Source organism: Aptenodytes forsteri, unplaced genomic scaffold (assembly GCF_000699145.1).
Source record: "Aptenodytes forsteri isolate BGI_AS27 unplaced genomic scaffold, ASM69914v1 Scaffold108, whole genome shotgun sequence".
NCBI classification, from domain to species: Eukaryota; Metazoa; Chordata; class Aves; order Sphenisciformes; family Spheniscidae; genus Aptenodytes; species Aptenodytes forsteri.
In genome coordinates this window covers 5,239,425-5,256,501 of record NW_008794448.1, presented here as the reverse complement: position 1 = coordinate 5,256,501, position 17,077 = coordinate 5,239,425, and the positions used below count along the sequence as shown (strand labels likewise).

General features: G+C 37.4%; 1 protein-coding gene across 1 annotated transcript in view; it reads right to left on the bottom strand.

The window, feature by feature from the left end:
* The window catches only part of NPAS3 (neuronal PAS domain protein 3), a gene marked incomplete at its 5' end in the record, with an annotated part of 555,595 nt that overhangs the window by 444,543 nt on the left and 93,975 nt on the right, over nt 1-17,077 (bottom strand). The window contains 2 exons of the mRNA XM_009290396.1: nt 1,860-1,910; nt 2,023-2,267. Of these exons, the coding sequence (XP_009288671.1) occupies nt 1,860-1,910; nt 2,023-2,267 (296 nt within the window). The remainder of the gene's footprint in view (nt 1-1,859; nt 1,911-2,022; nt 2,268-17,077) is intronic.

Sequence of the window (17,077 nt, the reverse complement as noted above, 5' to 3'; positions counted from 1 at the left end):
TGTTTCATTATTTCAATATGCTGAAATATAAATAATACAATCCTAGTTAGTATAAAGCTAAGTACTCAAACAGGAAAAAAAAAAAGCAAAAATCCTTCCCTCGTCCTCCCCCACCCCTTATGCCTAGAGGAGTGGGAACCGTATCACCAGATGGGTGGAGGAGCAGGATTATTATATCAGATAGGGTGAGAAAACATTAAATGTTTACCTAGCTTTTTTATAGGGAGAAACGTGTTAATTTAGGCCAGACTATTTATGCTGTTGTCTAAGAATAAGGCTTCACTCTCCCTTAAAATTCTTTTCGTCATTAGAATCTTTACACAAAAAGAAAGCTTCAGTATTCAGATATATACTTATTCCACAAGAAGATAATGAAAAACAGATCCCAGATACTCTGAAAACATACACAGAGATCTGCAGAGATCAGCCTTTCCGTAATACCAGACAGCTTGTAGAAGCACTGTATGTCTGTTAGCTACAGGAATTTTGGGAGGAATTATTTATTTTAACAGACAGCTCATGGATCGTACAGCAGAGTCCACTTTACATCCACCTTGCAACACTGTTTAATTGCCTGAGAATAAACCCTCATCCTGAAAAAATGGGGAACATTTGCATATTATATCAGAAGCCTGATGAATCATGTTATACTCATGCTCTGGATGATGTAATTATTACCTTTTTTTTTCCTCCATGAAAATTATATATGATGTGGCAGATAATATAAATGAAATATATGAAATGACGCAAATATGTCCAGCTACTAAATCATCAGCCTCAAAGTCCTTTGGGTTTTGCCCTCCAAGTCTATCTCCATCCATTGAAAATTACAGCTTTCCTTAACTAATATTACTTCCTTTAAATGGAAGAGCAGGTAAAAGCCCTTTGCACCATCAATACCAGTAACCCTTCATAGGCAGCTGTGGGCTGATAAATAAGATTCTATTCCCCCCTCCTCCCCTCACCCTTAAAGGTGGCTTTTTCTTTTGCCTCATGCTATATACAGTCTATCTAGTTTAGTGTAGATCAAGAGTTTAAGTTTCATAATGTGTGGAAAAAAACTGCAGTGCTCAAATCTCATATGCCTCTTTACGTTTCCTCCAAAATGTGAGATCAGTAGCTGAAATAAAACAGGGTAGTTTTCTGTGCTGTCAAAGCTAGGACAACTACAATTCCCAGGTTTTGCTAACTTTGAGTTCTGTTAATGCAACTTGCTCCCTAATTTAAAATACTTATCAGACAGCAAGATCACATAACTAGCATGAGTTAAAAAAAAAAAAAATTACAAAAAAATGTCCAGTTTACACAAGCCATTGGAAACACTATTTAGGACCAACACGCACACAGCCTCTAAAATAACTGTCTGATTCCTCTATTACCTGACTTTTGTAGCAACTCATATCTAAAATGTTGATTTTGCTGCCCAACTGCTTACTTGAGCATGAAAAGAGGGTGTTCAATATTGAAAACAGTCTATTTTGGCTGAAATGTTGATAGATGCCTACTGGCTCAGAAGTCAAAGTAATTTCTATACACATTATAAGATGATAAATAAAATCCTAGTCTCTAACCCGAAGATTTAAAAATTTGGATGTGATGCTCTTAAACTTCAGAAATACATGCTTCTGCCTTTAAGGTTTAGCCATCGAATTAAGAAATTGAGTCCTCAAATCAAGGAATAATGCCATCCTCCTCTCAAGCGCATCCTTATACAAAATACTAGAACAAAGCAACACAATCATTGCTAAGTAACTTCAAACAATTTAATCTACATCACCCAGAAGACTTACAGCTGTAATAGGTATATGAACAGGTTTGTTGTTAAATAAAAAATAAATAAAATAAGAGGTTTATTTCACCTTCACATGGTGTCTTTCTCATGCAGACCTCAGATTTCCACATTTGTATCCCTTTAAAGGATTTGATATGCAGGGAAAGAAGAAAGGATGATGGTAAAAATTTCAATTTAGAGGTTTCTAAAGTCTGCCATATTTGATACTATACAACATATTTACTCCATACCTTTTACTGATGTATTAGGTGGAGGTCCTTCCATTCTCAAGTTCCACGGAGGATCGCCTTGATTAGCAAAGTCCCTCATTTTCAGATAGCTAATTGTAAGTCGGATGATGGATGCCTTGTCAAGCTGGCTGGTAATGGCTGCAGGCAGCGGCAACAACTTTGCCAACTCATAGAATTCAAAATTCTCCTTTCCCCGGCGAGAGCGAGCAGCATCTCGGGACTTTTCCTTCCTCAAAGCTTGTAAACTGGAAGAAAATAAACAAAGTAGGACATTCATCAATATTAGTGTTCTGTCACATTTAACCAATTTGCTTTTTCACTGCTGGTCTTCTATACAAATTACCAGATTTTCAAAATGCTGCTGTGTATGGATGTACAGACTTCAGGATATATTTAATGGTACTCCAGTCTTTGAATGATTAAAACTAATGATAATATTTGAGTTTCCGTGGTAGCCAAAACATTAAGTAACTACTCCTAACTCATTTCAGCCGCTTTCTTCTTAGCCTGCCCTTCCTTCCTCTGCTGCCAGTCGAAACAAAGGATTCCCAAGAATGCTGTGTACATGTGGGATTTATCTGCATGGATGCCATTGCTTCTCCTGATCCATTGTAACCCAACTTTGTCTAAGTTTGTGCCAAATGATGACTATTGGGAAAAGGAGGTTAAAAGCAGATGACTGAAGTGTGCCACCTCTGACAGCGGTTGCAGTGTGGCCAAGATGACCAAACGGGCTGTACAGTAGCTTCTGAGCCGCAGAAGTTTAAGTCTGGCATAATAACATAAACCTTCCTGGATTTCATGAAGCTGCTCTTTATGAGAGTTGTTCAGCTGTCCTTGCTGTGGGAACAGCAACCTTTGTCAGAGGGGCGAGCAAGCAGTTAATACAGTAATGTGCTTCACATTCCTGATTGTAATTCACTACCACATACATGTCAGACTGACAACTTTTTGGTCAGAAAGGACCTCTGCTTTACACGGAGCAGGTAGAAACGCAAAGACATTCATTTACTCCTGTTGCATCAGTGTATCACTTGCTACCACCCCTGTGCAATGCCTAAAGCTAACTCAGATTTTACTCCTGAGCTATTTGTTTTATTGGTGTATAACTGCTGAATGCACATTGTGATGACGGCGGGTAACTGCTGGGGTTGGTCTTCTCCCGATCTTTCCCTGAAACTCAAAGGAAACTCAGTTTCAATATATGATAATACAGCTTTGCAAGGGAAAAGGAATTAACTTTTTTTGTCGCATGGTTTGGGGCAGACAAAGAAATGTACAGTTTGCTTCCCAAAAGATTAGGAGTCAATGTGTAGATAATACAAAGAACAGATATTGCCTCTTTTTTCTTTTTAATGAGAGGTTTTGAACTTTTTTTTTTTCTTTTTTTGAGACAGAGCAGAGTGTTCAACTCAGGATATGATAAGCTTGACCATACTTCTGCCTTGGTGGATAGAGGTTGGTGCCGATGCTGGGGTTGGTGTCTGCCAATCACTGTGTAAGGTGAGTAGAACAGAACTGTTCTTGTCCCTCAGTGAGGGACTGTTCTTGTCCCCCACAAAGACTCTATCTTTCCTTTGCTTCATATGTTTACTTATTAATTTGATGAAGTTACAGCCACAAGTCCGTTAACTAGTCATTGGTTTACAACAGAGCTAGAATTCAACCAGTGTATAATGGAACAGCAAACACTTCTCTCAAGCTTCCACAACCCTTCCTGAAACCCTGGATTTTATCAACTAAAGAATCATAATGGCCAGATCTACAAAAGCACTCTGGCACATGAAGTAGATCAGTAGAATCTAGGCATGCAGGTCTAATACCATGATTCTGAGACCTCTATTTACCTATCTTTCTAATTTGGAAATAATTTAAACTACAGAGGTTCTCTTATTTTAATATTCTTAACCACCTGCATTTTCGTGGCTGTCTCTGCCACCTCAGACTTGAAAGGGCAGATCAGCTGGGCCCTTAAAACACAAATGAAATCTCTCCATCACACTTCCCTGAGAATGCTTAACAAATTATATTCCCTACACAATTCTATACTAAGAGCAATTATATTTAAAAAGACAGCCTGGCTAAGAAATAGGGGTGGTGAAGTAAAGATACAAGAGGAAACGGCATGTCCTTACCCACAGCTAAAGATATATACCATCCTACTGAATCCCACACTAAAGTACATACTTGTCTTTATGAACTCCATACAGATTGCTAGCAGCTAGATATGTAAGTTATATTCTAGGAGAAAAGTACCTGAAAAATAAGATTTCACAATGCTCACTGCGGATGCATCTCTGTCCAATTTCAAATTTTAAATATCAATTTCAAATTTTAATATTTAAAAATCACAGATGTGTAAAATCCCTCAAAAGGGGCATTAAATATAGCTGATAGAATTATTTTATGTATATACAAAAACCTGGAAGCTACAGCCCTGTGAGGTGTGAACTGTCCGATTAATTTCAGTGAAGTAATACACCCTATACAAGTTAAATACCTGCAACAGTAACATAAGAGAGAGGCAGGCAAGTGTCCCTGCCCAATTGCTTGTAAGTGAAAGCTCGTTTTCAGGGCACAAGGGATGGCCTTTACTACTTGTCATCGCACTTATTTTCTCCTGAAGCCAAGCCTGAGGACCTCAAGTCCCAAATCAAGTTTGAGGGATCCAGAAGAGCTGAGATTCTAGATCTATTCTGAAAGTCTGCACCAAGAGGTTCACACTGTCTTTCCAAAGCACTTAATTATTCTCCTATGTAAGAAGGGGGCTTTTTGGAGATCCCTAGTAAAACGAATCAGAAACATTACAGATCCCAGCAACTTTTGAATGGTGATAGAACAGTCCTTAGCAACACCAAAGACTGAATCCACTGTTTACAAGTCCTGTATATAGTTCAGGAGATTGCTGAAACTGAATCATATATTGCAATGTAAACTTATACAATGCATTACTGGATCATTAACAGTTTGCAATGGAAGCCAGTTAAGTTGAAAAGGGAGGCTACCTGTGAAAGTAAACAGCATCCTTTGAGAGCCACCTATGTGTATTCAAACTTTTACAATAAAAAAAACCCAAAGTACAAGGGATGGGGAGCTGATATAATAGACGTACAAAAAAACTCCTGAGAAACAGTATTATCAATAACACGTTTTTCCTCCCAGCCATTTGGTATATTTGTCACTTGTGGAAGCTTCACCAAGCGACTCAAGGAGTTTGTAACTTGTAGCACTCTCATCTTGACATCAGTGCATTAAGCTAAATTTAGAAACAGTGTCTGTTGAAATGTGCACACAAGTCCTAATTTCTACTCTACATGATTCCACTAGGGAAATACACTTGCAGCGTCGGACACTGCGGTTATGCTGATACAATGGGTCCTTAATTTGGGAGCAGCGATTTCCTCAGCAGGATGCAGGAATTCATTAGGTATGACCTAAACATCACTGTTAATCCTCTCTGGCACCTGTGATTCTGACAGGTAACATCAGCTTCATCATCAGATGCTCTTAAGAGAGCAAAGTGCTGGCACTGATAATCCTGAGAGGATGCTAGAAAAGAGGGGTGTGAAGCTCACAACAGAAAGCAGTGGTGCTGACACAGGAGCAAAACTATCTTGGGTCCCGTCATATGACATCGGGATTAGAGGTGGTTCTTGATAACATAAATGAACTTGCTAGAGTATCAGGCTGCAAAAACATAGAAATACGTGCAGGCTCTCCTGCTAATGAGAAGAATAAAAGTGTGGGAAACTATACCCATGTTTACTAAGTGGCTTTCCGAAACATTCAGAAAGCACCAAGAAAGCAAGCATCGCACATGTAAAAGCTCTTACGTGATAGAGAAGGTCTCCCAACAGACAAGCAAATCTACGTATGCTATCTGCAGTACTGACAAGAAAATAACAGTAGGAAATATACCCAAGAGACATAAATATTGCTCCCTCTCTGCCTTCTGTGGAGAATGGGAAGGAGCTCAGATAATTGGATGAGAGTGCATCACTGTATGATATCAAAGGATGATGTCGTCATACAATGGCGAAACTTCATCTGTTCCCTTAAGAACATACTTCTCAAAGAATTTCCGTATACAGAGTCCACTAAAGACGAAGAGGTTTCCACCTGCTAGCTCCCGATAATTCTGAGAAGCAGTACCATAAAAACAGGATATTTAATGGCTAGAAAACTAATGCTATTTTAGATAGTAGGTTTCTAAAATATGTATTATTTTTCCTTTTAGGGCCTTTCCAGATGGACTGATATAAAGGGGGTCTGGCTTTTACAGATGAAAGGGTACAATAAATACTACCATATAATTTTAAAATGGTGCGCACAACATTTCTAAAGTAAATTTTCTACTGAAGACACAGCAGATGCAGAAGACATGATAATATGGTGTTGCATAAAAGTTTTATTGGTACTCATAACTCACTTGTGATTTCATTGTGCTTGTGGTCATTCCAAGCTTAACCTGCTTCATATTTTATTCCACATCATTTTATATATTTTATATTCATAAGCATATACATGCATCCATATCTGTGTGCACACCCACAACCTCCACATGTCTGACAGATCATCATCTGTCACTTTAAAGATAGGACAATCACAGCTCCTAGTTTTTGCAGCATATAATGGCAATCAAACATGTTACAGCATATCAACAGATGCACTGACCTACATTAGCAAGGATTTTTTAGCATATCAATACCTCACTTCTGTGTCTCAGTTTGGGCGGTAAAAATCAGTGAAATAATTTAATTCCGTGAGTTTGCATTTTGAATGAAAACAGGGGACTGGTTGTGGTTACAAATAAATATTCTATCTGCAATTTCAAAATATAGCTTGGAATCAGATACATGGCAGACTTGCCCCGTTTTAGAAAGACAGCTCGCATTTACATTTCACCAATGCTGTTCCCTTAAACCTGACGCAGGCAGGACCCCCCAAGCGGGGTTTCTCAGAGATGTCGGTCTCCCCCCACTCAGCCCCACATAACAGCACCGGTGGGGGTTTATGGTGCCCCCACTGTACCATAATAGAGATTGGATTGGGAGCAATGGCCAAAGAACAAGGTTTGAGGGGCAGACAGGCTGCTGAGCTCCAGATTTAATGGCTCCAGCCAATGGACAGCTTGTCTGCGGTGTGCCATCAATGAGTTTTTGCTCATTTTCATTAACTACAAGCAGAGAAGTATGGCAAACTCTCACAGAGGATACGCAGTATTTTTCATAATTCTACTGAAATCCTACGATTTCAGGAGAAACTTTACAAGTGCAACAGTATACCAGAATAGAGCACTTTTTCTTGTAGTACCAAGCAATATCATACTTGTTCATTCAGCTGTTATCGACCACTAGCGAATTTCTTAAGCCTCTAACAACAATATGAATTAGTAGCAGTAAAACCAGATACAGTACAACAATACTTAACAATATCTAATAATGTTTATAACAAGCTTTATAGAGAATGAAGCAATATGCGTGTGTGTGTGTATTTTTATATTAGTCTAGTCTTTTAAATTCAGGGATCAAAAGGTCCACTACAAACATTATCCAACTCTCTAAAGGCTGTAGTCAAGACAGATGTTATATCCATTTCACAGAATAGAAATCAGATATATGGAAAGGATGTGCAACATTAGATCACACAATGAGTCTGTGACAAAAAAAATGGAGTGGAGCTAAGTGATCCAACCCCATATTACATCAAACCCCTGAAAGAGACTTCCAGTTATGTATGTCTTTCTGTGTACATTGTTTTCCAATATAAAGAATAAAATAATGCTTCCTTGCTATTGAGTTTAGTTGTAGTATTACACAGAAAATAAATTTATGCCTGAGTCCACAGGTGTGCATTTTTTAAATTCTATATCAGAAACACTAGAAATATCCTCTTACCTTGTTCTTACCTTGCTCTGTGTTAATGATACAACGTATTACTGTCATACTTTGAACATTTTTATATTTAGATCAACTTTAGATCCCTCCCCCTTTTTTAAGAACGTATTTATATCGGTTCTGTATTTATATCAATGCAACGTAGTGGATGAGTATGACAATTTAACAAATATAAATGTTTATACATTTTGATCTATTACAGAAATAATCTATTACCTGTTCCCTCACTTAGCCACATTCTTGAGGAGAACACTAGAAATATCCTCTTACCTTGTTCTTACCTTGCTCTGTGTTAATGATACAACGTATTACTGTCATACTTTGAACATTTTTATATTTAGATCAACTTTAGATCCCTCCCCCTTTTTTAAGAACGTATTTATATCGGTTCTGTTTTTATATCAATGCAACGTAGTGGATGAGTATGACAATTTAAAATATAAATGTTTATACATTTTGATCTATTACAGAAATAATCTATTACCTGTTCCCTCATTAGCCACATTATATCAATGCAACGTAGTGGATGAGTATGACAATTTAACAAATATAAATGTTTATACATTTTGATCTATTACAGAAATAATCTATTACCTGTTCCCTCACTTAGCCACATTCTTGAGGAGAATCTTTTCTGGGGCTTCAAGCTGACCAGTCCAAACAATGAGGTCAGTTAAGTCCATTTACAACAACAGATACAGAGAAAAGCTGACTCTTAATGCCTGGGCAATTCATTAAGGTAATGTCCAAGTCCACCTATAGGTGGCCACCCACAGGCCATGTTCTGGCCTATAAAAATCTGTTTTCATTTCACTGATCTCACAGGACAATTATACTTAATTAGAAGATCAAAGAATGGAATAGCATCAATATCGAAATGGCCCAATTATTTGTAATATTTATTTATTTTGCTTCTATGTGATTCTTCTTATGCCTCAAGTTTTTTCAAATGTGTTCGTTAATAGTGACATCTTAAAAACAGTGTTCAATCTAAGTGGATATACATCTGAACAGCAATACACATTTTCAGACTCCAAAAAAAGATTTAGACTGGGGGAAAGATGGAGGAAGTAAAGCAGAGTAACCTGCACTACATAATTGCACATATTGCAGTTGAAATGTCCAGTCCAGCAAGTCAAGCATCACCACTGGTGGCAGCAGGAGCCTAAAGCCTCCTATTGTCAAGGTTTTCTGTTATTGGTCTGTTTTTCTAAATGTTATGCTCTAGAGAGCTCACAAATATGCATGAAACTGGATATTTTTTCAGTATAGTAGATACAAGTGAGTATAAAAGAATGAAGCAAGACAGCTAATGTTCATGTAGATGTGAATGTGAATTAAAAGAAGAAAAAATCCTCTCCAACTTCCTAAGACTAACTCAATTAGTTCTGAAAAACTGATATTGAAAGTATGTTAATACATTTACCTCTAATTTCTACACAGTATTTTGCTATCTTTTGGGATTTTTTTCTTTTGCGACAACTTTTTGACTTGATGTTTTCTCCCTTTCTTTGCTTTTCTTTTTTTCCTGCTGTCCTATTCATAGACTTCCTTTTCACACAGATTGTTGCTGAACTGAGAGTACAAGAACTTCAAGACTAACAAAAAACAGTTTCGCTGTTTAAAAGAGAAGAGTACTTTTCTGAGGGTAAGATATCCAAAAAAAGAGGAAAGGAGGAGAATCAAAAGCCACATTAAATTTTACCTTCTTCTTTCTTTTTTAAGTACATCTGAGAAGTCAGATGGCAAATTTTTATGGATTTTTCTACTTGTTTGCTTAGGAGATCCGAATATTGCTCAGTCTCACTATTTATCAATTAATCTAGCATGCAGCCTCAAAGGAAAAAGGTCGACCTGTATTAAAAATTCATCCATCAAAAATTCATCAAAGACATCAGCATTTTAACTCGTGAACCTTTGAACACCTGCATACTTGTCGGATCTGTGGTCACAGTTAACTGGAATCTATACTTACTACAGTATCTGTACTTGCTCTGACATGAGCTGCATGAGGAGACTTTCAGGTGAAAGTGCAGTACATAATCTAGTGAGCCACCCTGCTTCCTCAAACTGTTCTTTTCATCAGACAAGGGATATCTGACATCTGACTAAGTTCAAAGTCAGTCAGATCAGACCCTTTCAATGAACAAACACTTTTCGGGGCGTTCATTTTTTCCACACCATAAATATCACCGTTCTTATGGGGCAAAAGTTTGCCAAAAATGTAAATGAAACTATTATCTGACATTATCATCAATGGCATAGCCCACAAATTGAATCTATTTAATGCTGTCCAAGGAAAATTAATGTTTTCAGAAGACTTTCTTTAATGTGTGAAGAAAGCTGTATAGTATATGCTGGAAGTTAAAGCTGGAACCTTCAAGTTCAAGGTAAAAACTCTGCTGCTTAACTAATGCACTGCTCATAGCTGTCATCATTAATTTATGTTAGCCTCTGTAAACATCAAGAGTATAATAGGCCAATTTCACAACTAAATATAGATGCACATTTTGCCCTTATATAAATGGCAGATTGCTGCTGTAGATCATCACTGCAGCAACACGTCAGTAAAGATGCACTGTTTGATGGTCTGATGCTCACACAATATATAAAACCAGTTGTAATGGTTGTTTGGAAGCAAAGTGTAACATAGCAGCAAAATTTCATTTGTTCCACAAACTCAGGATATATTAAGCTTGGCTGACAAAGACTGTTTGATGTGCTAAATCAGTTTGACCTTCATTTTTGCTTTATATTTCTCATTTAACACATGAAATGACCATTATTTTTTCACTATATAGGAAAATATCACAGAACTGGTTTCTATTAAAAAGCCTCTTTTCCTTGTAGATAGCAAAAATACATTTTGCCAAATGTGCTTTAACAATTATTGTAAAAATAATGTGCAACTTATGAAAAAAATAATACCTATATTAACCCAAGCTTTTTATTATATCAGTGAGACTTGAGGTTGTTTTTTAGGGGTTGTTGTCTGACAGACTAGGTTTCTTTTATTTTATTTTCAATATGTAAATGTGGTTCAAAGAAATACATCCTTTTTTTTTTTTCAGGAAAAGGTTTGTGTATGCTTGAACTAATCATTAAATAAAATGTTTTATTGCCAATAAGCACCTTTGTTGCAACGTTTAAATAACAGGATTTACTTGCAAAGTGAGTCATTAGAACATAATAATAGGAACCTGGCAGGTTTTTAAGGATTACAAACTCACCATCCTACACAATCTTTTAAAACTAACGTACCACACTTTGATACAGCAACAATTAAGTGAGCTGTGATACACCAGTTCAAACCCAAACTCAACAACTAGAACACTAGTGTTTTGATCTTTTTTTCTTCCTATGTTGAACTAAGCAATTGCCAGCCTCATGATAATAGAGAAACTGCAGTTTTATCAAGCAATTTTGCAGCACCCAATAAACAGCACTTTACCTTGGAGCAACTTGTACATTTCACACCTTAAATTTCTATTTACCAAATCAGCTAATCACTTCACAATTGAACTTCTCAGAACAAAAAATTATCAATTAAAGTGGTTGAAACTCCTGCAAATTATCATTTAGGAATGAAGTAATTGCTTTCATCAGGGCAGAAAAGCCCGCCAGAACAGAAATGTCACTTCAGATTAGTGTTCTCACTCCTGAAGCTATGGATGACACAGCTGATATAAGACTAAATGCCAAGACCAATCAATTGCTTTTGTGGCTCTGTTCTGAGCTGCTGTAAAAGGGGCCATTTTCTAGGATCTACTCTTCATTATAGTAAATGCTATCTCCTTGGTAACATAATTCCATTTCTCATAAATTCCGTCTGAGAGCATTGTCCTAACAATAGATGTTTGTGGAAAAGAATGCTGTTGGTTTAATGCAAAGAAATTAAGTGTGAACGGCTGTCAAAGTACTATAGTTCGCTTGTTCTTAAACATAAATTGAAGTCTTTACATTAAAACCAGACTACTTTGGCGGAAATGAATGTTCTGAACAAGTGCAATATATTGCATTTGGAAGTGGTGCGTTTCTGATTGAGAGTTTAGACTTTTGTTTGGTATACCTATGTTCTGTCTATAGTGGGCACACTCGTCCCTAGCAGAGATTTGTCAGTTTAAGAGAGAGTAGATAAACACGCCACTTATTTCACAGCAGTGCAGTTAAGAAATGTGAAACTGTGGAAGAAAACATGGTCTCATTATCATATGACATGCTATTTGTTAGCAGACTCATCTGTGTATAAAAGCCTTCTTTGAACTGAGCCCTTACTGGAAATATCTGTATTTCAATTTGTATTGTTCAGCTTCCTAAAATACTAAGAATCTGAGTTATGGTCTCCAATTAAAAGGATATCTGAGAAGCTAATTTGGTGGAACAGCAGCAATTTCCTGCACTGCTCTCCTCACGACTGAAGTTTAGAAACAAATTCAAGATTACAGATTTTCATTCAAAAGCGGATGAAAAGTATTCCTCCCTCAATGAGCATAAGCAATTCCAATTAACAATAACAAGAGTTATGTGACAGGAGAATATATTATCGAATATGTAAAGAAGTAATTTATTCAGCATTAAGATGAAAAGTGCAATTTTACTACAGTATTTCTATGGGTAACCAAAGAAATAGCACAGGTACACTGTTGCCAGATTGTGACTATAGCCCTGAATGCTCGCAATCTCACAAATATAGGGAAAACTGCACCTCATATGTGATGTGGGGAAAACAAGAGGACAAAGGAGACAGAAAGTTATTGCATGCCACCTCTACCTGCTTGAAGTAAACATAGTACTTTAAATTGCAAAGCCAGATAGCTTTAGTCCAGGTTCTCCAAATATGCTATCTCATATACCATATTAAATATGCCATATAGCATATCACAGATTAAATATGAGCTTTACACTTCGGGCTAAGTAGCAGTTACTACATAAATAAATCACTCTGAAATGAACAAACAGAATCCAAATTTCTGATTATACTCCTTTTGTGAGTACTGTCTTTAAGAAGGAACACTTCAGATTAGGGGTTTTTGATCTGGTTCTGAATTAATATTTTAAAGAATGAGTAAACAGCTGCTATTTTCCTCACCTATTTCAGAGCTATTGCTGAAATTTTTGCTGGAACATTTATATCATCTTCAGCCATTAGCTTCCATAACATTATTTTACCAGTGGTAGCTCGGGCATATACAGCTGTGCAGGTAAAAAAAAAAAAAATAAATTTTTTTTTAATAAAACCTAGGATTGCACAAGGTAGTTTTATCTATACCATGAAGTTTTACTACTGCCAAAAGGCCTAAGAGCACAATGTTGCATTCAGACATCCCATGCTTGCTCTTTACAGATGACCTAAATAGGGATTTTGTTAGAGTTGGCTGTGCTCTCTGTAACTATCCGCTCCAATTTAGTTCCGAAAGCCAGGAAAAAAAGGCAAGAATTCCAACCTCTCTCTTGCACTGCTGCTACATAAATAATCTCTTGGTGGTGTGTTGTCAATTACTGTAATACCAAGACCCATTCTGAAGAAAATAACATGCTTTATCTCCCTACCCACTCTTACAATTACCATCCTCATCATCTCATAATTCTCTCCTTCCGATCTGAAAGTTATGCTTACACTGATTGGTCTATGCTGAACATATGCAAGTCATAGTTTCAAACGCTACCAATGGGAGACTTGACAAGACCTTTTATGAAGAAGCGTTGGAGGGATATAAGATGCTCTGGCACTGCAATCCAAAGGAGCTACTGCAGTTTACAGAGTCACAACTGAGCTGTCTTAAAACTGACAACACTATAACTTCAACAGGACAGACAATGAGCTACATGACCAATGTCAGCCCTGAGCCCTGCGTGTTTTTTGCTGCCTGTGATAAAACCTCTACTGATACAGGTCACTCTGTCATTGATACTCAAGCTACCTAGTTTAAAAATACCTCCAGCACATCTAAAAAAAAAATTTAAAAAAAAATATGCAGCAATCAGTCTGGGTGGTGGTGTAGATACATCTGTTAAATGCTCAAAACCTAGCAGTGCATGCAAAATTTTTCTTTTGCAGTCTTAGGAAGACCCTGATCTGCTGCCTGTGCAGATCTCCAGAAGCTCACTGATGGATTTATTGAAGCTCATTTTTCCAGATGCACAAGCTCCACTCTCCAAGGTGCAGTGTTAGCTGTTGAACCACTGCTTCAGTAGAGTACAAATGAGCTGCAAGGCCTTTCACTTTTAGCACCCTGGCTTGAACCCTGAGCAGTTTAGTGTAAATTAATTTCAGTAGAGCACAAGACAGCAAGGTGTTCACAAGCAGGTGTCTCACATGTACCACCAGTGAAATAACTTTTATTACTGCTTACCTATTCCAGGACAGGCTACGATCTCCACTGACTTCCCCTGCAGAGGTACTACATTTACTTCCTGGGACATGTGGCAACTCTGTAACTATCACGCAAACACTGGTGAAGGGCAGAAGTTGTTGGGGAAAAAAAAGTCTGGCCAGAAAACTGTAATTCATCAAACAGAAAAAAATGTGCAATTTTTAGGCCACCTGTTTTTTCAAGTCTAAAGTAATGGCTTAGATACCACTGGTAGTGTTACAACAGTGTATGAAGTTTTAAGAAACAAAACCAGACAAGCACATAGGTTTGGACACAGAATAATGACTTAACAAAAAAACCCAAACCTAAAACAATACATAAAACCCCCATCATTCTTCCATAAATCAGTATTAACATACATTTTCCACGGGTGGCTTTCTACCTCCTACCTTTTTCTTGGGGGAATTAGGCTATGCTTACATGTCCTTACTTCCTAAGGAGCATGAAAGACTTGCCAAGTACTGCGGAATCTTAGAATTAGTTTAGCAAGAGGGAACCCTCCCCCAAACTTTAAGCAGAATGTCAAGGCAACCATATGTATGTGTTTCCACTGGCACACAATAGCATTATAGTTTACAGGTTAGTAAAAAAAGCCTCATGAAGCAACATGTTACTGTGCACAGTGCTCCACAAGTCTCTCCTCAGCTCTAACTACAAACTTCCAGTTTTTATTAGTCGAAAAAGAGTTCAAAAACAAAATGCATCTCGCAGATTCAAACTAAATAATGTTCATGCCCTTAAAAAAACCTCTTCAGATGGTATGAAATACATTAACGAGCCCCAGAAATCTAAGAAATCCACAAAAAATCCATATTGTCCCCTTTCTTCCATTCCATTCATGATAAATGAATAAATAAATAAAAAACCTACAGCAGGGTTAAAGTGCTTAGTCCCCAAAGCAATCAATTTTATATTTAACATTTTATTAAAAAAACCCCACTGCCTGCATCATCATATGTCAGCGCATTATAGTAGCACTGCGTAAGTGTAACAGGTTGATAGAAATTCTTTCTACTTTCTACTTTCAGACTGTTACAACCTTCTTTAAGAAATAACCTTTCAGTTGAAATTTTTCATGCTGGTTCTCAGTTGGTCCCCAAAATGAAATTTTATATGCAGATAGATAAAAATTCATTGAACAATTTTTTAGTTATACAACTGTGTGGATTTTAGGTGCATAACACAAAGACTTACAGGTCATATGAAAAAGACATGATATTGTTATATTTTCAGCAGTTTTGATACAGTGGGATAAAAATGAAACCCGCATTGATTGCAGAAGGAAGGGCTTCCTCCTTGTTCCATTTACAGATATCAGTACTGGCCACACACACTATTGGGCTCATGCGTTTCCTGAAACGCCAAGAAGAGTCTACTGTCAGAGGTTAATGCACTCAACCCAGACCATGAACTGCCTCACAGTGGTAATTGCTGTGCTGGAGGTATGTCCCTACATATTTTAGTTTTCAGGCACTTGTAGCAGACCCAAGATCTAATTTCTAAATAAGGTTTTCAGATATGGTATAGCCAAAACCAATTCTCCTCAGAAACCCGTTTAATTAGCCAGAGTAGACCTGATGCTACAAGCATTTTATGACCAAAGCAGTGATATGCCGAAACCTTTCCTTAAAACACATTCATCATCAATTACAATCCTAAAACTGTAAAAAGCAACACTTAACCAAAAGCCTCAAAGCTTTAACAGTTGAGACATAAATCTCATGTCCTAAGTAATGCTTACCTTCTCCAGTAATATTCAACTACAAGCAAAAGTAGCAGTATCTTAAATCCATCACACTGCATGTATCAAAGGCATTATAATTATCAGTGCTCTGAAATACTGCCCAACGGCCACTGAGGCTATGCCTCCACGAAGGAGTAAAGCTCCTTGCAAAACACTTCCTCAGAAAGGGCCAACCAACCACAGAGCTCAAGAAATGTGAGCAACAGCAAACCACGAAAGAAAGCGAGATCCAGAGGTAAGGTCCCCTTCTGAAAAGCTCCTTGCCTCAAGTGGCCTCTTAATTACTCAGCAGGTAAAGCACCTCCCTGCAAAGTCTCACAGGTCTAGATCAGAGAGGAATATGATGATTATCTAGGAACTGTCTTCATCATGAGGCAGGCCATGTAACGTTACCCAGTAATTCTGGTTTCTTTTGCAAAAGTATCAATCCCAATCTGGAAACACCAAGAACTAAAGAATTTCTATTGCTAAGCAGCTGCGATGTTTAAATTAGCCTCACCATTAACATTTTGTGTTTTATTTCCAGTTTCAACTTTGCTGAATTCAGCTTTCAGTCACTGAATCTTGCGATTCCTTTGTCCACTAAACAAAAGAAACTCCAAATATCTGCTATCTTCTTCCTGTCTGGGTAATTACAGGCCATGATCAAGTCAGCCTTTTAACCTTCCCTTTGACAAGATACTTGATTGACTAAACAAACTCAGTCACTGTATGTTTTCCAGTCTTCATTTCAGCAGTCTCTTTTTTTCAACATAAAAACAACTAAAAAATTTCAACACTGAACCCAGTAGAAATCATCAGTAGGTATCATCATTTTCCATGTTCAATATTTCAATTGATATATTTAAAGGTTATTTTAGTCCATATCTGAAGCAGCATCATACTGGGTTATGGTGCTCTGCTACGCATAAGAAAACTTAAGTCTTTGTCATGGTTTAACCTCAGCCAGCAAGTAAGTACCACACAGCTGCTCACTCACTCCCCCCTGGTGGGATGGGGGAGAGAATCAGAAGGGTAAAAGTGAGAAAACTTGTGGGTTG